This window comes from Podarcis pityusensis (assembly GCF_964106645.2).
Source record: "Podarcis pityusensis genome assembly, chromosome: 6".
NCBI lineage: Eukaryota > Metazoa > Chordata > Lepidosauria > Squamata > Lacertidae > Podarcis > Podarcis pityusensis.
Genome location: NC_138030.1, coordinates 95,110,922 through 95,136,667, shown reverse-complemented (window position 1 = coordinate 95,136,667; position 25,746 = coordinate 95,110,922). Strand labels below are relative to the sequence as shown.

At 44.9% G+C, this 25,746-nt stretch overlaps 1 protein-coding gene and 1 long non-coding RNA gene across 4 annotated transcripts in view; one reads left to right on the top strand and one right to left on the bottom strand.

The window, feature by feature from the left end:
- Positions 1-12,258, top strand: part of LOC308480670 — a 29,408-nt gene extending 17,150 nt beyond the window's left edge. The window contains exon 3 of the long non-coding RNA XR_013988211.1: positions 11,365-12,258. This is a non-coding gene — a long non-coding RNA (uncharacterized lncRNA). The remainder of the gene's footprint in view (positions 1-11,364) is intronic.
- TNR (tenascin R) overlaps positions 6,592-25,746 on the bottom strand; it is a 383,580-nt gene continuing 364,425 nt past the window's right edge. For all 3 annotated transcript variants that reach the window (XM_081012038.1, XM_081012040.1, XM_081012039.1), the window contains 7 exons: positions 25,566-25,696; positions 23,806-23,938; positions 18,555-18,706; positions 13,074-13,170; positions 10,253-10,414; positions 7,982-8,145; positions 6,592-6,962 (listed from right to left, as the gene is read on the bottom strand). In XM_081012038.1, coding sequence (XP_080868164.1) covers positions 6,843-6,962; positions 7,982-8,145; positions 10,253-10,414; positions 13,074-13,170; positions 18,555-18,706; positions 23,806-23,938; positions 25,566-25,696 — 959 coding nt within the window. In that variant the 3' untranslated portion in view covers positions 6,592-6,842. The remainder of the gene's footprint in view (positions 6,963-7,981; positions 8,146-10,252; positions 10,415-13,073; positions 13,171-18,554; positions 18,707-23,805; positions 23,939-25,565; positions 25,697-25,746) is intronic.

Genomic DNA, 25,746 nt, shown 5'->3' with positions numbered 1-25,746 from the left:
ACAAGCGTATATCCCCATTCTCTGAGCTACGGTTCCATTACGGGATCATTGGGAGGGCAGTTGCTTTTTCTATCTCTCCCTCATTGTTTTACTGGTAAGGTTTAGTTTGTCAGAGTCTCTCTGAGGGAGCTGCTGCCTCATTTATTTCTTCTATTAAATAATAAACACAGTTCCAGAATAATGCCTATACAAAGGAGGGGTCAGAGTTTTCAAAATCTTTGTTGAGTCATCATCCTCTGAAAAAGCAACCATGACACTTGCCAAAGTCTAGGGATTTTTATGCAGTTTGATCTTCTCAGCAGGATCTGGTTTCATTTTTTCTCATCCCATCCTAGCTATCTTCCCTTGTTGAGACAGCAGTATCTGAACTACTGTAGCTACTCACCAGCCATTAGGCAGTATTGTTGAAGTGCTGTCAGCACCGTGGATTGAAGGGTTAGTGAAAATAATAAAAAGAGCACCTAGTTATATCCCCAAGGAAGGGAAATGCCTCCATCCCACTCCTGCAAGGACATAATAAACTGGAAGGTAGTGTGCTGTTCTCAGTGTTCCCACTAAACTCCAGCATCACAGTGGTTTGTCACAGAGGCTTCCTTTCCCCTTGGAAAGGGTATAATCTCCTGTTCTGGCAATGTTTGTCCCATTCTGCCTTTCAAGAAGTTGAGAGGGGTAGGATAGAAATATGAACTTTTTAGTACTGTGTCAAGATGGAGAACAGAGAACCTAAATCTCCTCTTTCTTTGAATGTATTAATGAAGAATAATTACCACTCCCTGGTTCTGTAGTTATGGACTATACAATTCTGGGAGCTGCTTTCAGTCCATGCCACGGAGCTGTTTGCCCTTTTGACAGCAGCAGCAGCTCCCTGCAGTGTGTTGCAAGCTGAAAATTGCTTTGGAAATGGCCCCAAATGTGGGCTGACAAGTTGTGTGCTGTGCTGCTGCCAGAGAAAAAGAGGCAGAAGCCCCCCTGTCCACAGAGAGCTCCCCACAAGAAAGAACTTCAGTAACGGCCACACTGTTGCTTTATGCTCCTCCACAGTACAAATATGTTCAGTGCCCACCTTTTCCATGCCTGGAATATACCAATTTATGCATATACAAAGAAGGGAGGGAGGAATAAAAATTCAGCTTGAAAAGGGAGTAACTAGTCCACATTATATGACTCTAATGTTGGCCTAACAGGCTGTGGACTACTACCTGTGTGTAAGTTTCCACCTCTTCCAGTGGATGACTCCTTCATACGGCATGGGAAGAGAAGAAGGAGGAGGACGAGGAGTAGTAGTAGTAGTAGTTAAACATACCAGTCCATAAGCACCCAAAAGTGCTCATGGATCTAGCCCTTAGCCTTTAGGGTCCCACATAATTCTCTGTTGGTTATGCATGAATAGATGTCTGATCTTCACAGTGAATAGACAGTTGATCGGAATGAAGCTACCATGGCAAGTAGAGCACCAGTAGATGCTTACAAGTTGTCTGTGGCCTGTTGGGTTTATGGGGTTGGTTTGGTGGTGGATACCTTGCTAATAGTGTCTGAGTCAATGACTTAACTGGGGAAAATGCCACTACAGAAATGGAGACTGCTTTCTGAGGAAACCTGCCACTCTTGTAGGTAAGCCTTGTTGCTCTGGGAAGAATGCCTAAAAAACTGAGCTAATGACCAAATTGCAACAATAGGAAACAATAGAATCAGCCACATTATAGGACATGGATATTCACACTGGCGGAGGAAGGGGGTGTGGTGGGTGTGGCCTGCCCCTGGTGTCATCCCTTAGGGGGGTGACATCGCCGTGCTGCCCCCCCCCCGGGACGCTCGGTGCAGGTGCCGCCCCCCTGGGACGCTCGCCCTTCCCCTGGGTGCACAGCCCGTGTGCTGCTCCCGGTGCCAGAGCAGCTAGCTCCGCCTTTGGATATTCAAGTTATTTTTGGCTCATCAGGTGCTACGTGAGAGAAAGGAAAGCTACCTAAAAATGCTCAACTATGTTCTAACTGAGTTCCTTTCTGCTTTTGTGTGCTCAGTCTGTTGAATCTAGTCTACAGATTCAGGCCCCTCATGTGTTGATGACAGAACAGGTTTATATATTGTTCCCTGACGGGGCTTAGAAGATGCAAGCTGCCAGAGTGGAGTTTCTCCAAGGGAAGAATAATAGAATCATAGAATTGTAAAGTTGGAAGGGACCTCAAGGGTCATCTAGCCCAAATCTCTATAATGCTTGGGAGTTATTTGAAAAGCCATGTTAGAAGCTCAACTGGAGTGTATACAGCAGACCAAGAGAAGCACCAGGAGAGCCAAGAGGAAATCAGCGTAGTTAATGAGCAGTCAAATCATTTGACTCAAATGAGCTGTTAGAGCTAAGAAGTCTTTCTTCAAAAAAATGGAAATCTTGTCCAAATGAAGAGGACAAAAAGGAACCCATAATTTGGCAATAAAGTGCAAGCAGACAGGAAGAGCTGCTAAAAAAGAATTTAAGGAGCGCACTGCTAGAAACATTAATACCAGCAAGAAGCAGGAGAGTGATTAGGGAGGCAGTTGTACCCTTGGATGGTGCTGAAGTTGTGCTAAACATGGACACGGAGAATGCAGAGAAGCGGAATCGGTCTTCACAACAGTAGATGCAGGGCAGATCCCAGGGCCTGAGCTAACTTTTGCAGGGGAGGTCAAATAGGGGTGACGAGAGATAAAACTGCTGATATTATAATGCTGTTATTCAAATCTATGGTGTGACTGCATGTGGAATAATAATATGTACTGTTCTGATCACCTCACCTCAAAATGGATATTGTAGGGTTGGAGGAGGTTTAGAAAAGCGCAGCTGAAATAATCAAGGGTCTGGAGAGATTCCCCTGCCAAGAAAGGCTGCTGCACTTGGGACTTTTTAGTTTAGGGAAAAGACAAGAGGTGACATGATGGAAGTTTATAAAATTATGCATGGCATAGAGAAAGTGGATAGAGAAATGTTTTACTCCGCTCTCAAAACATTAAAACTCATGGTCATCCAATGAAGCTGAGTGTTGGAAGTTTCATGACAGGCCAAAGAAAGTACTTCTTCATGCAGCTCATAGTTAAACTGTGGAACTCTCTCCCACTTGAATGGCTTTATAAGAGTCGACAAATTCATGGAGAATGCTGTTGATGGCTGCTAGACATAATTGCTATGCTCTGGCTCCACAGCTGGAGGCAGCAATGTTTCTGAATGCCAGTTGTGGAAACTGCAGGAGGGGAAGAGGGCGCCTGTGCTCAAATCTTGCTAGGGGAATTAGATGGAGGATTGGCCTGATCCTAAAGGCTGTCTTAATGTGTGTGTATGTTGCTGATAATACTGATCTGTGGAATTCCAACACTGTTCTAGGGACCCCCATGTTCTAACAAGAAACACAATCCATGAAAAAGCATCTAAAGAAAATCTGAAGTAAATGCTGCTGCTAAAATGGAATTCCACTGGGCAAAGTAAGAAGAGCTGCCATAGTTATCTGTGAAAGACTCTGTGCCCACAATTGTGCATTTAATTAGATTCTTCATTAGACATGGGCAGTTTTCTAAAGAGCTCTGTGAGAACATTTTATATTGCCTGTGCGTGTGTATGTGTATGCATTTTTTAAAGTTCATGTACATCTTTCTTTTTAGCATTTTCAGATAGCCATCCCCTCAATCCAATTGTGCACACTTTCTTATCTGTTGGAGGAGTTAGATGTCAACTCACAGACATGTTCCCAAGCCTGCATTTTTAAAACTTGCATTGTGTTAATATATTGTTCTGTGGTTATTGTGTTGTATTTTAATTCATGCCAGCTTCTTCAAGTGCTCTGTGATCACAGCAGATGGGCATGATATAACAACAACAATTCCTTTTGGAATACTGTTTCCCATGTCGCACTTGAAATCTGCAGAGAATAGGGTTCATTCTTTCTCCCATAATGGCTAGGCTACCAGTATTTCAAAATCCTCCGCAAGTGGGACTGTTGTTTCTGCTTTTTTATATCTTAAGTATCAGCTGCCATGTGCAAAACTGCAGATTATCTTAAAAGCATTCCTGTGCAATGAGTAAAATAGGGATGTGGAGTGCTCAGGTATCTACCCAGAGTGAGATACTGCCTATATAGAGGCCATTCACTGTATTTTCTTGTTCTCACCACAAGGTGGCAGTTTTGCACTGTTTCTACACTTGAATTGAAGCATTTCTTTTTCCTCCTGCCTGCCAAGATGGCCAGTGTTCATATTAATTATTGTTATGCTATTGCTAAACAGTTAGAGAAACTCATTGCTGAATCAGGGAATATTCAGTCGCTCCAGTCTCCTCATAGTTGATTTTAGAGGGGCGTTTCCCGTGAAAATAGCCTTTTCTTTTAAAGGATAAATTCTGTTCTTTGAATTCTAAATGTCGCATATATAATTTTGCCCAATTTTTATCAAAAACTTCACTAGCTAACCTGGTGGTGGTCCACCTCTGAAAATGTGACTCTTTAGGACAAACTATTGTCAGGCAGGAACAAGTTTGTGTGTGTCTAGGGCAGGCGTGGCCAAACTTGGCCCTTCAGCTGTGGTTGGACTGCAATTCCCATCATCCCTGACCACTGGTCCTGTTAGCTAGGGATGATGGGAGTTGTAGTCCCAAAACATCTGGAGGGCCAAGTTTGGCCATGTCTGGTCGAGAGGATGCCATTATGCAGTGTTTTGCCCCGTGTTGTGTAGGGTTTCTGGGATTATGGGGTGATTTCTGGAATGGTGAAGTGGACACAACTCAGTGTTCTGGCAGGGTGAAAGAGCCGGTTCAGAGAAGCCCTCATAGACATGGGAGTTTCAAGCTTCGAAGAGACTAGTCAGCCAGATTTTTAAAAAATCTAGTTAGGAAATTAATACAATTTTCTGGGCCAATAGAGCTCTAAACTGATGCAGGCAGAATAACCTCAAGTGCTTCAAATGGATTGGGTGAACTTCTTGCACTCCTCCATCTGAGGCCTAGATCCTTAATCTCGAGCCTGTCCCTGGGCTGTCCCACCTCAGACGGCAGGTGATACTCGCATGATTGAATGTTCTCCCATACCAAACGTTCCCTCCACATAGAAAAATGGATGTCAAGGTAGAGATCCTAGCCAGGGGCATAGCTAGGGGTCAGTTAGTTTGGATCCTGCCAAGGTCCAGGGTGTGTGTGCGCAAAAATTGCACCTCTCCACTCTGGCTTGGAGTGGCTCCCTGGACCACCGCTCTGTGTGTCCAGCTCCTTGGCGAGGCTGCGAGGGACCCCAGACAGGCCCCTGATATGCTCGTTTTCTATGTGTAAGCTTCTTTTTTTAAAAAAATGCTGGAGAACATTTAATTGTGTGCCCCCCCCACCCCGCACTGCCTGAAGCAGGACAGCCCAGACATAGGTCATGGAAAAGACAGTTCTGTGATTCTTTTTTACAACCCTTTTTTGTGGTTATAACAAAAGAAACAGTTGCTGAGGCTGCAGTTTGGAGGGGCAGACTAGTGGAGATTCTGACTAGGAGAACAGCATGGAGGGGAAGGGTTAGTCGTCATCATCATCATCATCATCATCATCATCATCATCATCACATGCCAACCCAGGCACTGCTCCAAAGAATCTGGTGGACGGCCACCATTGCTGCATTTCACGTGGGGGTGGGGGGTTTGGTGGGGTGGGGAATGTTGGCAGATCCCAACACAAATCTCCACATAACGTGTTGTTTCAGCCTCCAAACATTCTGCTCGAAGGTAGACAATAATTAAGGAGTTTTATGGGGGCTAGTGAGGAGTTAAGTGCCTTGCTTTTGTAATATTCACACGTTTCACGCCCAGGGATGTTATTCTCCCCGCACCCAGAAAAGAGGCTCAGGTTTGGTGCATCGTGTTGTTAACTCAAAGCGTCCCTCTGCTCTGCCCCTACATGGTCTTTGTGGGTTGGCACTGACTAGTCTGTGTCGATGCAACTGGAAGCCGCTGCCACAAAATGCGTGGCTACATAGAGAGGTGGCTGCACTTTGAAGTTATCTTCACCAATGGACTGGTGAGGGGAAGGGACATAGGCTTTTTAAAGGGACAATTGACTCTGCTAAACTCCCCTTTCAGAAGTTGACTTTAAAGCAGGTAAATGTTTAAACGCCTGAGAGAAATTTAGTTGGAGTGCCTATAAAATTGGTACAGCATGGGAGCAATGCAGGTGAGAGACATTGAGTTCCAAAATCATTTCGACTCACGAGCAAGTAGATTTGCTTGCATTTGTTTTTGGGAACATGACCTAGGGTTTGTGTTGGGATGGAAGGATGAAGTGTCTTCACCTGCCTTGTGTGAAGGGTGGCCCAAATGCCAGGTCTTTAAAGGAACGGAGCCGCGAGGCCTCTGCAAGTGGGTTCAGTAAGTTTCCAGATTTTGGAATCTTCTTCCCCGACTGATGGACATTTGCTGGCTCAGCAGGCATCACTGTGAAAATGTCACTTAGTTCATGTAGCAGCAGCAGCAATGGGCAACCAGAGCTCTGGGAGCCGACCTTGGTACCCGCTGGCAGAACAGGCTGGCATGTGAACAGAAGCACCCCACGTACAGTAGAAACTGGGTTAAGAAGGAAAACCTTAAATAAAGCCATTTTCTAATAGGTTCAAGAGAGAACAAAAAAACTCTTCTTTTATGGAGGTGTGCTGGGTAGGAACTCAATGAAGTCACTGGGAATGACAGCAAAGCATCAAGGTTGTTCTCTTACCAAAGTCAGCCATCCCTCAGGGGCGTCATGGCTTCCCTCAGCCACTCAGTATGGAGCAGGCTGCTACCTTTTGTCCTCTCCTTTTCAGGTTATAAAATACAAACAAATGACAGAAAAGGACTGCTTGTCCAGAGGGATCCTGGCCCCTTCACAGGGGCAGGGACCGCCGCTTCCTCCCCAGGGTGTTGCGATGGTTGTAGGGCCTCATCTTCATTTCCACAAAGGGTATGGAGAACTCGTGTCCTTTCCAGTGGTACCAGTTAATACCCTGTGGGCAAAGCAGGGGGAAAGTCATTGCCAAAGGGATAGGGATACAGTGGTACATCAGGTTACAGACGCTTCAGGTTACAGACACTTCAGGTTAAAGACTCTGCTAACCCATAAATATTACCTCGGGTTAAGAACTTTGCTTCAGGATGAGAACAGAAATCACGAGGCGGCGGCAGGAGGCCCCATTAGCTAAAGTGGTGCTTCAGGTTAAGAACAGTTTCAGGTTAAGAACGGACCTCCAGAATGAATGAAGTTCTTAACCTGAGGTACCACTGTACTTGGGATAATTCTGGTAGCATAACAAGAAGGGAGGATGCCATGAGGAGTAGAACAGGGCACTCACAACCACTTCCTACTGAAATACTTTTAAGGCTTAAAATAAAGCAGGATTGGCTTTATTCTGTTTATAATTATAAGATTTAAACCGCAGAGCACTTTTATTCAAAGTACATTAGGCCTGATTTGCACGTTCAGAAGAATGAAGTGATAGAGACCTGAGATGGTAAAGAGAACTGCTTCGGGCTTCGGCAGGAGGACCATTGTAATGAATGCTCCCCATGTGAAAAGCTTAGTTTAAATAGAATACTAACATAGCTGGAAGAGGGGAGAGGCAAGATAAACTTTCTCCCCGATAGCCTAGTGCTCTCTGCCACCTCAGAAGTTGTAGCACTGCATTATTTAGCATTGTACAGACCAGGACTTGAGATGACAGAAGCCTCCGCTATACCACTTTAGACTGCAGGTAGGAAATTATATTTTTTAAAATAAAAAACCCCGATTCCCTGTATAAAAACTCCACACAGACATAAAACCACCCTATGAAAGAAAACTACTTTGTGTAGTGCTTTCACTGCTGTGCTGGTTCACTATAAGGAGGAAGCTTGTCACCAGGTGATGAGAGCTCATGCTCTTAACCACGCAGCTCTCTTCTGATGAGCTAAGAGGCGTGCAAAACATATCATTAACAAGCAGAGAAGCTGAGCTCCTGTTTGCAGCCTGAACTGACCCTCCACTTACCTGGCTGTGTCGGGACTCGCCATACTTGCCGTTGAGATTGGTCCTGTGACAGTTCTTATACCACCAGGCCCCTTTGTATGACATGGCACAGTTTGTGACGGCAACATCGTTGTCTCTGTCTCTGGTGGAAAATGGGCGCCCTTGATGATATGTGAGTGAATCCCCTGCAACAGAAGACAGGTCATTTTCCTTCTGCCTGCAAAGGGACAGAGTTCATGCATGACTTCATGCATGTATGTTTGTCGCTCGGTGGCTGCACTGGTTTTGGCTCTGTGCAGACAAGCACTGAGGGCTTGTCCTCACGTCTGCTTTCCCCCCTGCTTTCTCCTGGGAAAACCCACTCTTTACTTCCTAATCGGAGCAAACGCCAGTCGGGTTTTTCAGTGGATTGACGTTTGATCTGATTCAGCGTTAAATGGCAGGTGTTCCCGGGGAAAGCAGTGAGGTGAATAGAAAACTACTCTGACCCATGTCTAGAAAGCATGGGACAAGTGGAAAACTGCTTGGACCCCTGCTTTCTAAGGGTAGGACAAGCAAAATGCGTATGAGCCCCGAGTTGTGAGAGTGGCCCAAATTAAGAAGCAAGCAGAAGCAGCTTCTGGGGGTTACAGCATGTATGTGGTGCACAGTGTGGGAGTCTTTTTGTGTTTCAGGCAGCCTGACATATTGTTTGACACCCCCTGCCCCAGTACATGCATCTTTTATGCTATTTCTAGAGCCATGTTAGTCTCTGGCAGCATCTTCTAGGCTGGTTAAGAGCACCTGCTGTTGCATCGACACCACTGTTTTCTCATCATCCCACCCTCAAGAACAACTGGTGTAATTACACGACCCATTAGGCATGTCTACCTCATAGCATCATGGATGGCAAAGGAAGCCCTCTCACTATCCTCATTCTGATCAGGAGGGCATAGGGCATGTATCCTCACTGCCTTGGCATCAGTGATGTGTGCCAGTCTCTCCCCCTTCCCCCATTCAGAGTGAAGAAATGAGTGCAGCATGGCAGAGGATATCCTTATGAACACACAAAGCAAATAATTGGGCCTAGTACACAGAGTTCTTAAACTCCCTAGCGAGGAACATCTGTGTGGACACTTCTCCTCTGGGCAGGGATTCTATAACACAGGAGACTGTCCTTTTTACTTCCTTCTGCTTCTGAGGAGACTCTCTATTCTATCATGCTTCTAAACTTATCAGACATGTGTCTGGGGGCTCCACACACACACAGCCTCTTTTGAAACCAGCTTTTGGGTTTTGTACCTGAGAGGTTTTCTTACCTGTATTGTATTTGCTGCCTGCATTGAAATGTAAGTAAACCTTTTTTGCTTATCTTACTAAAAATGTGTGGTTCCCCTTCTGCAATTAGGGTGACGAAAGGGAGGCCCGGAGACCACAAATAAAAGGGATAAAAATGTGTAATTGCCTTGTTCCTAAACTTTAGTAAGATGCAAAGCATGCAAGTGTTGTACTTTGCTAAAACAGCTTCACAGCCCACCTACTTTTCATATTCCTTGCACAAACACGGAATAGGAGGTATAAATTTCAATGTACAGATTTAATCATCAGTCCATCACCTACACATTGCCATCAGTATGGCTTGAGGAACGTGGAAAGTTCCAGTTGCCATAACAGGTGAATACTTTGTCACCCTTTGAGCTCCTTTGAATATTCACTGATGGGGGGGGGGAGAGAACAACAAAAATGTTTGCAGAAATCACGCCCACCCCATTTTTGGCTCAGCATTAGACTGGGTTCCATTTTAGAAGCTCATCATCACTGATAGATACAAGAGGGAGACAGATGTTTACATCTTTTGGCCAAGTGTTATATGGGCGCATATGAATCTGCAGTCTAGGGTTTCAGATGAATGGGTCCATCTACCTCATCTAAGCCACTGCGACATGAGATTATTTTACGTGGAGATGTCAGGGGTTGAACCTGGGACCTTTTGCATGCAAAGAAGGATCACCACCAAGCTATGTTTGTTATATCCTCAGGAGACACTTGGGCTTACCTACCAACTATTATAAAGGCCACATTGCATACTTTCAAAAAAGCTGCTGCATGGGTCCTATTTGTATATCCCTACCTTATGAATTAAACTGGGGGAGGAGGAGAATGAAATACATGGGTGGGGTGGAGATAAATAGAAATGTGTTTGGTTTGCATGGAGAGAATTGGCTGATCTCTCTTGTGGGTGAGGCGAGAGCTGTTAAGCTTGAGGAAAAAAGTCTTGGAGTAGCAAGTGGGGAATGTGCCCTGAATTTGTACCAGCAGTGCCATTGTAGTCCCCTATCCGAAGCTTGTACAGGCTCCTGGCATCTCCAACGGAGAACTTGTCATAATATGCGAAGGCTGTTTCCTGGCCGTCTCTCATATCTATCCGCAGTTCATAGCGCCCCTGTGATGTGATCTTGTGCATATTGTCTAGTCCTAGAAAGACAATAAACAAGAGTTTATAGGATTGCATGCCTAGAAATCACGTGAACAGCACGGTGTAAGAACCGGCTCTCAATGCACATGCTGCGATGTGGAATTGGGAGTAAAAGCAGAGTGGAAATTTGCCATGCTCCATGTTGTTGCTGTTCAAACCCCTCTGTCCTGAGTCTAGCCTTTGTTGTCCAGGAGGTGCAAATCGGATGTGGGTTCTGGATAACGGGACCCAGAAGCCAAGCCTCATGCTGGAATGTCCATTTGTTGCTCTGTGCTTCCTCCCCAACCTAACTGGCCATTATAAGAATGCATGGAGTCAAGTGTACAGTGGTGCCTCACAAGACGAAATTAATTCGTTCCGCGAGTTTTGTCGTCTTGCGATTTTTTTCGTCTTGCGAAGCACTGTGTTGGAAAAGTTTTGGAAAAGCTTCAAAAATCACCAAAGTCTTCAAAAACCTCAAAAAAGGCTACCACACCGTGTGCTATGAGTTGCTCCTCGAAGTCAAGTCGCAACTGTATTAACGGTGTTAAGAAAAAGGAAACAAACTTGCAAGACATTTCCATCTTGCGAAGCAAGCCCATAGGGAAAATCATCTTGCGAAGCAGCTCAAAAAACAAAAAACCCTTTCGTTTTGCGAGTTTTTTGTCTTGCGAGGCATTCGTCTTGCGAGGTACCACTGTAGGTCAGCAATAAAAAACACCATTGTCTGTTAACTCTTTATAAAGTTCCATGAGAAGTGGAAAATAACTATTTTATCCCAATATTCCATAACCCAAGGGTGGGGAATCGCTGTTCCATGGGCATACATTGGGGAAGGGGAAACAGGAACCCCCCCCATTGTGTGGGGCCACCCATGTGTCAATCACCTGACAGTACCATGACAGCAGGCGACAACTTCAAAGGACAGAATCAGGAATGCACTCCTAATTTTTCCTTTCTTCCTTTGCAGGTGCAATGTGCATTTAAGAAAGATTTTTTTGCCTTTGCCATCCAACGAGTTCAAGCTGGGCAGCAAGGCACAATGTTCCTTTGCAGGAGCAACTTGAATCTGAGGCTTTGTGTGCCAAGAAAATGCCCTGCCACAAATGAGGCTTGTAGCTGGATTCGGCTCTGTGACAAACCCTGCTTGCAGAAGAACTGCTGGGAGCACATTCTAAGACTCCTGACTCTTTTTTCTTTCTTTCTTTCTACTGTTTTTATTTATTTTCATGGTACAGAAGATAAATTTTGAGGAAACAATTGTTACAACAGTAAACAACAAGTAACTTGTCCTGATAAAAGTACAGACTTTTATCATGCCATGTGTTAAAGTTTCATTTGATTCCTCTAAGAGATCATGCCAGATTTCCCCATGAGTGCTGGGGGGATTCCTGCCACAGTCTGATCAACTTATGTATTCAATAAACATTTGCCATATGAGAAACTAACATGCCCGGTGAGAGCGGCAAAGGGCAAACACAATCCTGGCTGTTTCTTTGAAGCCATGTCTTTTTCTGGCCCATACCTGACTTCAGCTGTGGGGCAGCTGGGCATGGCTGTGGCAAAACAGCCTCATGAGCCAAATTTTGATCCCTGGTGGCCCCAATTTGGCCTGCGTGACATAAGCTGTTCCTTTGGCCATGCCTCACATAAGCTGTTGCCAGTACTCTGGCCTCTACAGCCAGCTCCTCCACGGTCCCCTGATTGCTCCCCACCCACAACTGTTTCAAGAATGGAATAAACTCATCAGACGTAGCCTTGGGCTCATCGGCTACACATATTTCTGCCTATAGGGTGAATTGTTTTTCTGCAATCTTTCTTCTTCATAGATAGCTCATGAGAAAATAAAAACTCAATAAAACAAGTTATATTTTCGGCAGTGCTAAAATTCCTACTTTTGCCACGAAAAATACTCCAGGGGTGTCTCTGCAGTTTGCAAGCCAGGCTCCCCTTGCCCTCTGGAAGGATCCTGGTAATTGTAGCTTGGTGAATGTGTTGAGAATTGTTTGTTAGAGACCTTGAGCTCCTCTCATAGAACAGCAGTTCCCAGAGTTCCCTGGGGTGGTGGAATTATTATCAAATCAGTTTAATTATGTAGTGTTGATACATCCTTCCTACGCACCAGAGATAGGGCTAACATATTTTGCGTTAGATGTACATTTGCTTGATGTAACCCAAAAGAATTCCTCAGTTTATGCTTGGGCTTTTCCCTCAGCAGAAACTGCCAATCATGCTGAATGGCAGAGTTTATCTGTGATGCAGACAAAGCGCATTGAAATGGAACGAAATGACTCCATCTAGCTTGCTTTGTGAGCAAAAGGATGTTTGACCACAGTTCCATGGGGGCTAAAGGGCAATTAAGCTTGCTGCTCTACCTAACAAATGAAGCAGCGACCAGGTCCCAGTTACGAGCCTTTCATGCCACAGAGCCCATCATTAATGAGGAACACGGACAGGACAAAGAATGGAGAAACCTGACAAGTCAAAAGGCAGATTGATGGAGAATGCAGGAAGAGTGAAAGAGACAGATAACTGTCTGATGATGCACAGAAGGCAAAGAAGAAATGAATGACACAGAGAGAGAAACCAAGTGCGCCTGTTGCAAGACGATATGATGGACAGGTGTCTGGTTTCATGGCTGACAGTGACAGGGACAAGAAAAGGGTAAAGGTTTGTTACCCAGCCAGAACTCATCCTCTAAGTTTCCAAAGCCAATACGATAATCTGCCCACTTCCGAAAAAAATCTGTCAGCCCATTCTGCCGTCTCTGAAACACCTGCAGAGGAAGAAAGGACAAACCTTATGATATATGAGACACGTATACCTGTGGATGGCCTTTGTTACCGGGGAAATGGCAGGAGAACATGTGACCCTTCCAGGTGGAAACTTCAAATGAATAAACTTTAAGGTTTTAAAGTTCAGATATAAAACCTCAGGTGTCCCCATAGATTATTGTATATACATGAACATATGTATGCTCTGGGCAGAGTCACTGCCCATCATACATTCTTTTTATAACGCCTTCCTAGCTGTTCCAGAAAAGACTGAAATGTTGTCTTGCTGCCATGCTCATTCCAGAAAATAAGGGCTGCATCCCAGGTTTATCTGATCAACTTTTGCTGGACCACCTTTCAAGCAAGTCACTGTGGCAGGATGGGTATTATATTGGATATGTACCATCCCTGCTCAGCCATGAGAATATAAAATTATCAACAACAGAACCCAGGTTTCAACTTTTGTGTTCACATCAAAGGAAAGCACATTTAGCTCCACAGCACAGAGCAACTCGGTCTGTAGGGCCCTTAGCATGAAATTGGACAGGCAGGCTTTGAAGTGGATAACACAGAAAAAATACTTTCCTTCAAAACGCTACGTTGGCTGTATTAAGAATCCATACTGTACGTTTATTTGGCTTGTACAGTGGTACCTCGGGTTACAGACGCTTCAGGTTACAGACTCCGCTAACCCAGAAATAGTACCTCGGGTTAAGAACTTTGCTTCAGGGTGAGAACAGAAATCGCGCGGCAGCGGCGCGGCAGCAGCATGAGGCCCCATTAGCTAAAGTGGTGCTTCAGGTTAAGAACAGTTTCAGGTTAAGAATGGACCTCTGGAATGAATTAAGTTCTTAACCTGAGGTACCACTGTACAGGTATGTGTTCTGTGCCAGGAGCAGTATGGGTTTAAAGCTAGACTGTCCACTCTTGAGGACAACTGTCCTCTCCCTGACTTAGGCTACACCTGTACATGACCTCATAACAGCTCCCTGACTTTTTTGAGTCTTGAAGTTTCTTTTTCAAGAAAGTAAACACTATTCCCTGTTCAGCTAACTTTCTCCACAAACTCCCTCCATTGATTTCCTTGGCTTTCACATCCACCATAGCGTACCACAGCTGCAAGAGTTCCAGTGCCGGCTTGCGCCTCCTACTGCCACATGTCAAGGTGCATCTGCTTCCCTGTTTATTAACATTCAGGAGGAATTTAAATACATTCATGTTAACCTGGGAATATGAGGGCTGAAATATACTGCTTCTGACAACCATGAAATTGTTAGTTGTGAGGACATGTGTCATAGAGCGAGCCGGTCAGTAAATCACACAGTGATTTACTCTTTTATTAGCAAAAACACGATCTTCATAGACTTGGCTGAGTGTCGGGCCTAATGAGCACAACAGCTCATCCACGATAGGTCTTACTCCATGAAACCATTTGCCAAGACTAAAGGTCCCCACCTCCCCATAGCCATCTATGTCTCCTCCTCTCTGGTGCTTTTTCCAAGCAATTGGAGTCTGTGCCTGGATGCAGCTTATCTTTGCGCCACCTGTTTCATAGAATCATAGAATCATAGAGTTGGAAGAGACCACAAGGGCCATCGAGTCCAACCCCCTGCCAAGCAGGAAACACCATCAGAGCACTCCTGACATATGGTTGTCAAGCCTCTGCTTAAAGACATCCAAAGAAGGAGACTCCACCACACTCCTTGGCAGCAAATTCCACTGTCGAACAGCTCTTACTGTCAGGAAGTTCTTCCTAATGTTTAGGTGGAATCGTCTTTCTTGTAGTTTGGATCCATTGCTCCGTGTCCGCTTCTCTGGAGCAGCAGAAAACAACCTTTCTCCCTCCTCTATGTGACATCCTTTTATATATTTGAACATGGCTATCATATCACCCCTTAACCTCCTCTTCTCCAGGCTAAACATGCCCAGCTCCCTTAGCCGTTCCTCATAAGGCATCGTTTCATCCCTCTCCTGGTTCTGGGAGGAAGGCAGCTTGTTGCAGCAGGAGTGGTAGACACCTCTGACTCTTCACCAGCCTGACTCATCTCTGCTTCTGGACCTGCCTCCTCTCGCTTGCTTCATATTCTGCCTCTGATTCTGGACTTCTCTCTGCCACAGACTCTCCCAGCTCACTAAACCCGGCTACCTCTTCAGCTTCTGACACGTCCTCTTCCTAGTCTTCTCCCTCTGACCACTCATCGTTGTCCCACTACCAATCCCTGGGCTCTGAGCCTTCCTCCCTTGGTGGTTCCTCAGCTGGTTCCACCCACCATTTCTCCGCATCCAACCAGTCCATGACAAAATGTGACTCTCTTTAAATATTCTTCATGTTTAAAAACAATTGTATTATTTTACTGTTTGGTTGTTTGCCACCCTAGGCTCCTTTGAGAGGAAAGATGGGGCAAAAATGTAATCAATACTAATGGTAATAATGTTGGGCGCCAGATAGTTTAAAAGCAAAAGTCAGCCCTATGTTATCCTGGCTTCTTTGCACACCTTGCAGCTGCAGCTATGCAATCACAGTGGACTGCATTCTCTTGCTTTGAAATATTCATGCATGGTACCTGGTCACCCATCAGGTATCTACTCAGCCACCCACCAGGCAGCTGAATGATGATGTCAGTCCCACAAGAAAAACTAACCGCCTTCCCTTTTGCCTGAGCAATGTCTGTCCCCCGTTGCTAACCGATAAGGCCACAGGCAACCTTGCCCATTACTCTTTGACTGCACTCTTCATGGTGGTACACCGTCCCGTTCATTAGCAGCCTTCCTCTGTACTCTGGTACATGGGGCTGGATTTCCCAAGTCCATGTTACTCCTTCTTTAAGACAGGAATTGATCATCTGGTTCCACAAGGAATGACATTTCCCTAATGCAGAGGAGGCTTCTGTACTCTTAAGGGTCATTATACACTCTGGTTACCAGCCTGTGAGCAGGGACAAGCCAATGCCCTCATGGGTGATCTGACTCTGTAATCAATGGGGTGCTTCTTAGCAGTAAGCACTTAACAGCTATGGAAGGCTGTCAACAGGGGATACAAAGATATAAAGCGCTTTCTGAAAGATGCTCTGAAAAGGTACGTATGTGCTGGTCCTCCGCATTACCAGGAGGCACATTGGAAGGCAAGACCGTAATATTTATATAAAATGCAAATGTAAAATCCTTACAAGTGAAAATGTGAGCAAAACTGGCTTTGCACCACACCTTGATTAACATTTGGTAGGACCACAAAGAACCAGGAAAAGTTGCTTCTGAGGCGAAATCCTGCCTGCTAGCCTTTCAGGGGCCATCCTGGGTCTATTGTGCGCTTCCCGTAGCTGCCATATGTTGAGCAGTGAAATGCAAATTTTGAAAGACACTGTCGATTAATTTCCTTGATAGCATCATGAATCAACTCCAGCTTCACTCTCCAAAGGAGTTGCATGTGTCAAATAAATCACCAGGAATCTCTCAGAGTGTAACTATTATTAACTTAGTCCCTAAGGCATGGAAAATAGAGTACCCTGGTGAGATGGTTCTAGTTATTGACTAGTGCCTTTTTCTCTTCTCCTCTCCTCTCCTCTTCTCTTCTCTTCTCTTCTCTTCTCTTCTCTTCTCTTCTCTTCTCTTCTCTTCTCTTCTCTTCTCTTCTCTTTTTTTCCAAAGCCTAACTACACAATTAAAGGCATGCAACACTGTTCCCCACCCCTGGCCTCTTGGTTTTTCAAAGAGAAAAAGCTGCTTTGGGAGAGGCAATTTAAAAGTCGTACTGGGTGCTAATTAACCCTTTCCCTGACTGTTGCTGGACTCCAGGCTGCTACCTCCACAGATTATTGTGTTTTATCCTCACAAAGATACATGTGGAATTCTATGGGGAGAAAAACTGTGTGGATTTGGAGCAGAGAAGCAGCAGAGGGATAAAACATTTAGGCCCCATTTATCCATTCTAACTCCTTCCCTCCTTTTTCTCAAAAAAGAAAAATTGTGTGTGAGAGAGAAAGAGAGAGAGAGAGAGAGAGAGAGAGAGAGAGAGAGAGAGAGGCTTCTTCACATAAATTTAAATAACAGGATGTGCATTGTATCCTCCACAACAGCTAAAATGGACGCCATCTTGTCAAGCAAGCTACAGGGTAGACCTCAGAACCCAGCAAAGTTGAGGCTCCTCCTGCACAGTTGTCATTCATCATTGTGGGACTGTGCCTCCAGGCTGCCCATTGCCTCTGCTCTCTTAAGATATGGGATGTAGTGGCCTAATTTATACTGTTAGAACTGCTTCACATATTACATTTATTTAAAATACTATAAAGGTAAAGGGACCCCTGACCGTTAGGTCCAGTCGTGACTGACTCTGGGGTTGCGCGCTCATCTCGCTCTATAGGCTGAGGGAGCCGGCGTTTGTCCACAGACAGCTTCCGGGTCATGTGGCCGGCATGACTAAGCCACTTCTGGTGAACCAGAGCAGTGCACGGAAATGCCGTTTACCTTCCCACCAGAGTGGTACCTATTTATCTACTTGCATTTTGACGTGCTTTCGAACTAAGTGTGAACAGTGAGTGAGGATAAACTTGTTTTTGCAAATATATGCATCATATATATATATTGCATCATATGTACTTACTAGTCACAAGGAAGCCAGGATTGGCTGAAGCACCCTACTGAAAAGATCCTTAGCATCCTGGTAGTCTGGCTCAGGCAAGAATGGGGATTACAATGTTCACCATATGTAGGCAGATTTCAAGTGCAGAAATGAACACTGAAGGGACACTGCCTGCTTTGGCTATGTGCTGGTTCAGGGAGCGAAGGTCATCACACTTCCCAGGCACAGTGACATTTTCACGTCTCCTACCACTGGGTTGGTAAAGCTTGGCACCTGTTGTCCCTTAGAGCCCTGCCCTTCTAACTGTGGATTTTGCTACAATAAAATTCCAACTTACTTTCTTGGTTTAAGGCTCTTTTTAAAAAGATAGAGAAAGCTGTCAGCTGCCTTAGACTGTCCTAGGCCAGTTTAAAAGCGAAGAGATAAAAAGAGGAGGAAAAACATTACCCTACGACATGTTGTCAAAAGTTCAAAATATAACTCAGTAGTTGCCGTGTGTGAAGTGGCAGACATTGTAGTGCATCTTGCCTTAGTGCTCATGCGCTCGATCGTGAGCTTGATGCATACGCTTTTCCCTCCCCATGGAGAGACTTAATTTCTAGAAACTAAGGAAAGTACTCAACCATGAAGAATTATAACTTCAGCCACTCAGTTTAACAAAATGTTAATAAGGCATTCCACACATACCTGACTCAAATATTGGACTCATGAATCACATAACTCTGTGAAGCCATTAAACCCTCATAAATATGACTTTTTGATTGAAGAAGAAGAAGAGGACTTGCATAACAAGTTTGTTTGCTCACTTACAATCCATCCGCCTCCATCCGTGGTCATATCACAGTACACTTGCACTCTCTGGCCAAGATCCCCATTAAGAGAGATGGTGTAAACACCGTTCATCATGTCACCATTCATCAAATGTTGGGCACAATCTTGAGGATTCATAAACACACGACCTCCTGTAAAATTAGTGCAGTGAACACGTCAGCAGTGATATCACACCTCTGCTTGCCTATCACATTGGCAAACACTTTTGTTCATGATAAGCCAAGACCACGACAGGTGGGTCAGATCCTGTGAGTGCTCTTGCTGTATGGAGAATAAACTGTGCCCATTTTTAAATTTAAATCAGTTTTGCTGATAACGGGGACACTAAGGGACACTTCGAGTGTCTGATATTGCACAAAGAAAAGATGGAAGACTGGAGGAAGTTGAGGGTATTGGTTTAATCTAGTCTAGGACTCCAGGTGGCAACAGGTATCAGGGATGAGTCTTCCTAAGAACTTTTTAACTTAGGACCTTCTATACTTAAAGCATGGGTTCAACCAGACTTCCTTTTGTGACAAATTTCTAGGCATGGATCCAGACTTTAAAGCTCTGTGTCCAAGCAGGTTTGTTTTTGTCCCAGTACTTTCCGCTGGAAAAACCATGTTTTACTGCTGAATCAGAGCAAACGACAATCAGGTTTTCTGCGGATTGCTGTTTGATCCAATTCAGCGGTAAAACACAGGTTTTCCTGGAGAAAGCACTTGGGATGTGGAGTTTTAAAACATGGACCTGTGCCTGAAGAGTGTGGCACAAAAGGAAGGCTGGGCAAGCCCCATGAGGAAATAGGCCTCCCTAAGCAGAGGGTCACCTTATTTCAAGGAGACTCCAGGGCCTTGACAAGATTACGAAAACCTACTGGAAAATCTGGGTCTCCTACAGACAGAAATCAAAGAAAGTAGGATTTTCATTGGCCCCAGGGCAGGGCTTCATTGCTCTGCAAGCTCGTTGTCCAACCCATGGCTAGTGGAAGTTGAGGAAATATATATAAAATTACCAAAAGAGAAATGGGGTGGGGAAATCAAATTTGATTAATTTCTATAACTATACCATGGTGATTTGATTTTTCTTGGCGCCAATGATGTTGTTTTATAAGTAAAAGTGTCTAATGTAGTCCGAGCGCTTAAAAAAAATATTTATTTACTTATTACATTTATATACCACCTTTGTCTTCCAAGGAGCTCAAGGTGGTATATGTGGTTCTCTCCCTCCCCATTTCATCCTGACAGCAACCCTGTGAGGTAGGTTAGGTGAAGTGATGGTGACTGGTCCAAGGTCACCCAGTGAGCTTTATGTGTGAGGGGGGATTCGAACCCTGGTCTCCCCACTTGGTCCACACTTCCCCTTGCCCTGCTACTCTTTAGTGCAAAATTGGAACAAATGCCAATCTGGAGAAAACCCAAACTGCCATTTTCTCTGAGCACTAAAGAGCGTTTTTCCCCGGGGGGGGGGGGAGCACTAGGACAAGAGGAAGTCTGGATAAGCCCTTAGTCTTATATCACAGAATTCTCTCCCCCCAACCCCAGAACAACCCACTCCCCTCTCAGCCAACAAAAGGCTAACTGTGGTTACTCCTCTGGAAGGAGCCTTGCTCACAGAATCTCACCCCTTCCCGCCCCCCTTTAACTATTTCCTCCTCCTTAACTGTTGCTCTGTCAGGGGACTTCTTTCAATTTCATAACATCCAAGCCTCTTGTGAATCCCCTGGTGCTCCATAGTGATTACTTATTTCAATTCATATTCATACCTTTTGAACTCTAAACAGACCTTGGAAGACCTGGGTGACATTAATAATAAAGTTTCCTTTGTGCCACTTATCTCGCAATTCTCCTAGAATCTCATGTACATGTGAGCCACAACGGACAGCTATTAGCATGGCTGGGGGAATGAAAGCACCTTGTTATGTCTCTAGTCAACCTGAGCAGGTTCAAGTCTTTCAGTGTACAACTGGGGATTTTCTCTTTTGTTAATCACACTTTATTGTTCTCCTGGAAAGCCTTTTGAGAATCGAAGGAGGCTGGTGCTGCAATTCTTAGCTTTCTAGGGTCAAACTGCACATTATGCTGAGGGCATGTTTGAATCCTGCACTTGAGGTTCCCTGCATCTTTTGCTTTAGAAAGATCAGCTGCTGACGATGGGGTTGGAAACTAAACTGGGGTTGTGATCTTCAGGGAGGTGTTCCTTCACCAGACCTTTCTCCTGTGCTGTATTCATGTGGAAATTTGCCCCCCCCCCGTCATTGCTTGTCTCTGGATTTGCTATGTTCTGCAGATTTGCAGATTTAGCTTGGGAGGCAAATGGCGGTGGCGCAAGAGCTTGTTCAAAGCTACCTGGTAAAGTCATCATGACAGAGATAAAATTCAAACCAAGCTGGTTTTCCTGACCTGTAGCCCAGTCACTTAGCCACTATATTACACCAGCTTTCTGTCATGTGTCTCATAACCCTGAAGCCCTTACTGCTACGTTATGCTGACTTTGTAATGAAAATACACTGTTTGGAGAGTACAGAAGTTGGTCACCTCAGCATATATCAAAATATACCAACCATGTAAAAACCAGCGACACTACACTGAATTATGCCATGAGGTCTGATATGCTTTTCATCTGTCAGCAAGATCAATCTAAAAGCTCTGCATTGGCTTTCATCCCTAGCAACATAAGTCACCCTAATCCTTTACACTAACTCAAGTGGAAGGGAGAATAATGCAATAGCCACAGATCTATAGCTGTATGAGGCAAGCAGGGTTTTTGGTTGTTGATAGCTGTTGCTGTTAACCGGCAGGCTTTTCAAAAACCTTTTCATGCACATCAATGAAGAATATATCCACAGAAAGTTCAAAGGCAGCCCTTTTAGACTACTAGATATAAACACCAAGTGATTTCAGAACTATATGGGTGGACAGCTCCTTCCTGCTTCTTTTGAACAATTTAGGTACAGATGTAATTGGATTCAACATCCAACCACTTTTGTGCATCCCCTTTCTAAACAAGCCGTTCCACTCTGGGTGCCCTCTTGTGCTGTTTCACAATCTTCATGAGTCTACACAGGAGCATTCTCCAGTGAGATATTATTATTTCTGTAGACACCTGCTTCTTCCAAATGCACCTATTTGTAGCATAAACTAATCTAAATTCAGGCTGTGGAATCTGATTTTTTAAAAAAATACTTGCTATATTATAAAGAAACAGATGTTAGGCAGTCAAACCTGTAGACAGAGCTGTTCATTTTCACTGACCCAGGAAAACACTGTTATGTATTGAACTTCAGTTATTTAGGCTTGGAGCTGTGTGCAGGATGCTTGGAGGACTTTGACCTAACACCTTAATGTCTACCTTGCCTTGTAACAGTAGCTGCAGTAGACTGCCTAGTTCAGTCCTGTAGTTAACCAATGGCTTCCTGCTGGTCCCAGGGGCATTTAAAGAGATGGGTGAATAGTAATTCTAGAAGAAATTCATGGGGGACTCAGAGGATCCTTTGGGGCAATGTACTCAAGTGGCGGCTGGGCAATTCCAGATACTATTGAATTTGCCTAGTCTAGTTCAATTTCAATCCAGTTTTGGGTAGAAACAGAGACTTACACTGGAGGAAACACAGGATGAGTGTGATCCTTCTGGACCTTTGAGCAGCTCTGGATACCACTGACCACGGTTCCTCCCTGTACTAACTATCTGTGGTGGGAGCAGAGGGCCCAGAAAAATGATGTTTCTGCTTCTATATTGATCATGGGCTCCAGAAGTGGTGTTGGGAGATTGCCACTGTCCCCTGGCAGCTGTTCTATGGTTTGCCACAAGGTTTTATTTTGCCCCTTGTGCTATTTAACCTCACTCAGAAGCTTCTTGTAGAAGTTATCTGGAAATTAGGAATAATGTGTCATCAGTACATGAAGAATCCCACTTCTACCCTTTTAATCAAATTCAGGTGAAGCTGTGGAACTGGCTGCAACTGGTCATGGACTGGATGGAGGCCAGTTAACGGAAGCTTGGTCCATATTAAGGCAGAGGAGCTTTTGGTGCGTGATCTGTTTGGTGGTGGTATTTAGTCTGTTCTGGGTAGGGTTGAACTTTCTTTGAAAGATCATGTCTACAGTTTGAAATGCTGTTAGATCTAGCCCTATCTGTAGAGGCTCTGGCTAGTGCAAGAGCCGTGATCCCTCATAGACAGAGCTAGCCTGGCCATACCTGTACTCACTGGTAACATCTCACTCAGAGAGGTTCACAGAGAGATCCACCTGGCACTATCTCTATCCTCTTTTCAGTGCCCAGTGAACACTTTTTTTATTCGCCCAGGCCTTGCCCTTTGCGTTTGTGACTTTATGCTGGGTTTTTCTGCCTCCCATGACTTGTTTTTTTTTGTATGCTTTTAAAAATGCATTTGTATTCTTGTACTTTTATGCTTTGTTTGCAAACTGTGAGCCATGGCAGATACGTGGCTAACAGATGTCCTAAATAAAAATAAATGAAATGATAAAAAAGGAAGTCTCCCTCCTGCGATCTTGTCATGCACCCCATCAGATTTAAACCTGGAGCCAAACAACTGCTCTGTGGAAAACCCTTTGGGACGGTTAAAGAGAAGGGCATTAGGTCCACCTTGCATGCAGAAGGTCCCTGGCTCCATCCCCAACATCTCCAGGTGGGGCTGGAAGAGACTCCTGCCTGAAACCAGAGAACTGTTGCCAGTCAGTGAAGACAATAAGGAGCTAGATAGAGCCAGGGTTTGACTCAGTATAAGACAACTTACCATGTACCTCTGGTTTGAACTCTTAACTTTGTACTCCACTCCATACTCATTTTTGCTTTTGCCTTTTTTGTGTGGGGAAGAGGGAGGCTAATGCATTTCAGCTATGAAATTTAAGTCAGACATAGAAACCAGCCTGTGTATGTATGGAGGGGGGTAGTCTGGAGGTACTAAGTTTATCTGTTAAGCAATATCAGCTTTGGCATAGGCCAAGGAAATGTGTCTTTAAATCTTCTGATGGGACCTCAGTTAAAAGTGATTGTGACTCAGCTGAGCAACCTCAACAAGCCTCTGGCTGGCAAGGAGACGCTCCCTGGAGCCTGATGGGATCCTCTTTGGGCTTTAGGGTGGGTTCTCCTCATAAACCACTAGGGCTCTCCAGGGTGTTTCCCCATTATACACGATTTCACGTATGCATGTAGGGGCCTGGAATGGAACTCCTGTGGTGAGTTCCAGCACATTTTCTTCTAGAAAGAAAGCCCTGTGTGACTCTCTCACCTGTAGTGAAGATGGTAGAGGTGAATCCACTCCTCACAGCATCCTGGGCTGCTTGCAGGCGCACTGTGTATTCTGTGTTTTCCGAAAGCCCTTCCAGGCGGATCCAGGTGTCTTCTGCATCCACAATCAATTCCTGTGCTCAGTCACGAAAAGAGATGGAAAATCAGAGATGAGCAGGAGAGATTTGTGGGGCTTACGTACATGGCTGGCCTGAGACATTTTGGCACCTGAGGCAGAACCCAAAATGGTGCCCGCCTGCCTGCCAGAGAAGAAGGAGTGAGGAAAGAACTATATCAGGAACAAGGGGAGGGGGTGGAAAGAAAGATCTACATCAGGATCTGCTGCCCCTGTGGACCCTGCTGCCTTAGGTGGTCACCTCACTTTGCCTCATGGGTGGGCCTGCCCTGCTCAGGTATGTAATACAGAAGTGGAACCTGGAGGCATTTAGAGGATCAGTATTCTGGTCTTGAACTTAAAACCTGAGGGGTGTCAGGTTGTGTGAAAGCAGTCCTTCACATCTGGAAAGAGGCTGGAAGTAAATTGTGAGAATTGGAATACTGCTTAGGCGCTTCCCTTGTTAATGTCTAGCAGGAAGACCAAGGGTTAGACACCCCCTTCCCGTCCTGCCATTCTCCTGTGCAAGTGGCCTTGTCCTCAAATTTATGTCGCAAGAGAAACACAGGAGTGGGAGCCTCATGTTTCCCTTGCAGTGTTGGCTTCTGCCCCCAGCTAATGGGGGGTGTTAATTCCATCACTTCAGTTATGTCTGAACATATCACACAAATCATTCCCACAAGAGGTTCTCGGACACAGGAGAGGCCTGCAGGAGTAATATGGAGTTGTGGGGCCTCAATGGATTTTCCACATGATGAGGTTTGTGTGGTAAAACTACTCTTGTTCCCCATTTGTAGCACACAGTCCATCTTCCAGCTTGTCTTGCGAATTTGCTTTATTTCGTTTATTTATGGCAAAATGCAATATGTCATCCAGATAGTGCACACAAAGCCTTTTCAAATGCAGCGCTTACAACGGTGACATTAAATGTGCCATAGCTGATGCAATTTTGGATAAGAGGATGACTCTATTCCTCTCCACACCTTGCCGTTTAGCTGCAGAAATGGTATCCCATGAAGTTTCATGACTTTCTCAATTGCTTGTTTTGTGTCCTCCTTGTGTGAGTGAAGGCCACAAATCATGGCATTAGAAATGGCAGGCAAGGACAAGGGTAGCCCCTCCCCTCCAAGAACCCACTTGTTACATGCAGGCAGAGATCAGGTGCTGTTGCTGGCAAAACACCTATTGCCTGATTATTATACAATGGCTCAAACAGGGGTGGGAGATGCTTTGAGTAACTATGTGAGAAAATTGTGGCTCGTGCTAGGGAAGACTGCTGGCCACTTTTACTTGTATGCTATTTCTTTCCATTAGTTTAATGTTATCCCATGAGTATTTATTGCATGCTATGCAAATACTGTGCTGAAATGGTAACACAGCAGAGCTACTGTAACATCAAACAAAGGACCTGAAACAGAGAAAAAATGGCTTCCAAAGCAGTGACAAAAGGGAGGGGAAGTGACTATGAAAACTGCAAAAAAAAAACAGAACAAAAAATGGATTGAGGGGTTTTTTTTGGGGGGGGTAGTGTGCTGGTGGATGGGAATGAAATCACAACCTTCAGGCAAAAACAACCCCCCCTGCACACCTGGAGATCATCTGGCTCCACCCTGGCAATGAGAGACTTATTGGAAGAAAGGACCCACCTTTCGGCTCCCATCAGGTGACCGGTAAGTCATGATGTAGTTCTCAATCTCAGCCATAGGAGGCAGCCACGAAAGCAGGGCACTTCGGCGAGTCACTTCACTTGCAGTCAAATTTGAAGGAGGATCCAAAACTGTTGGCCAATGAATGAGAGTAGGGCAATAATTTTGTTGCAGGGTTTTG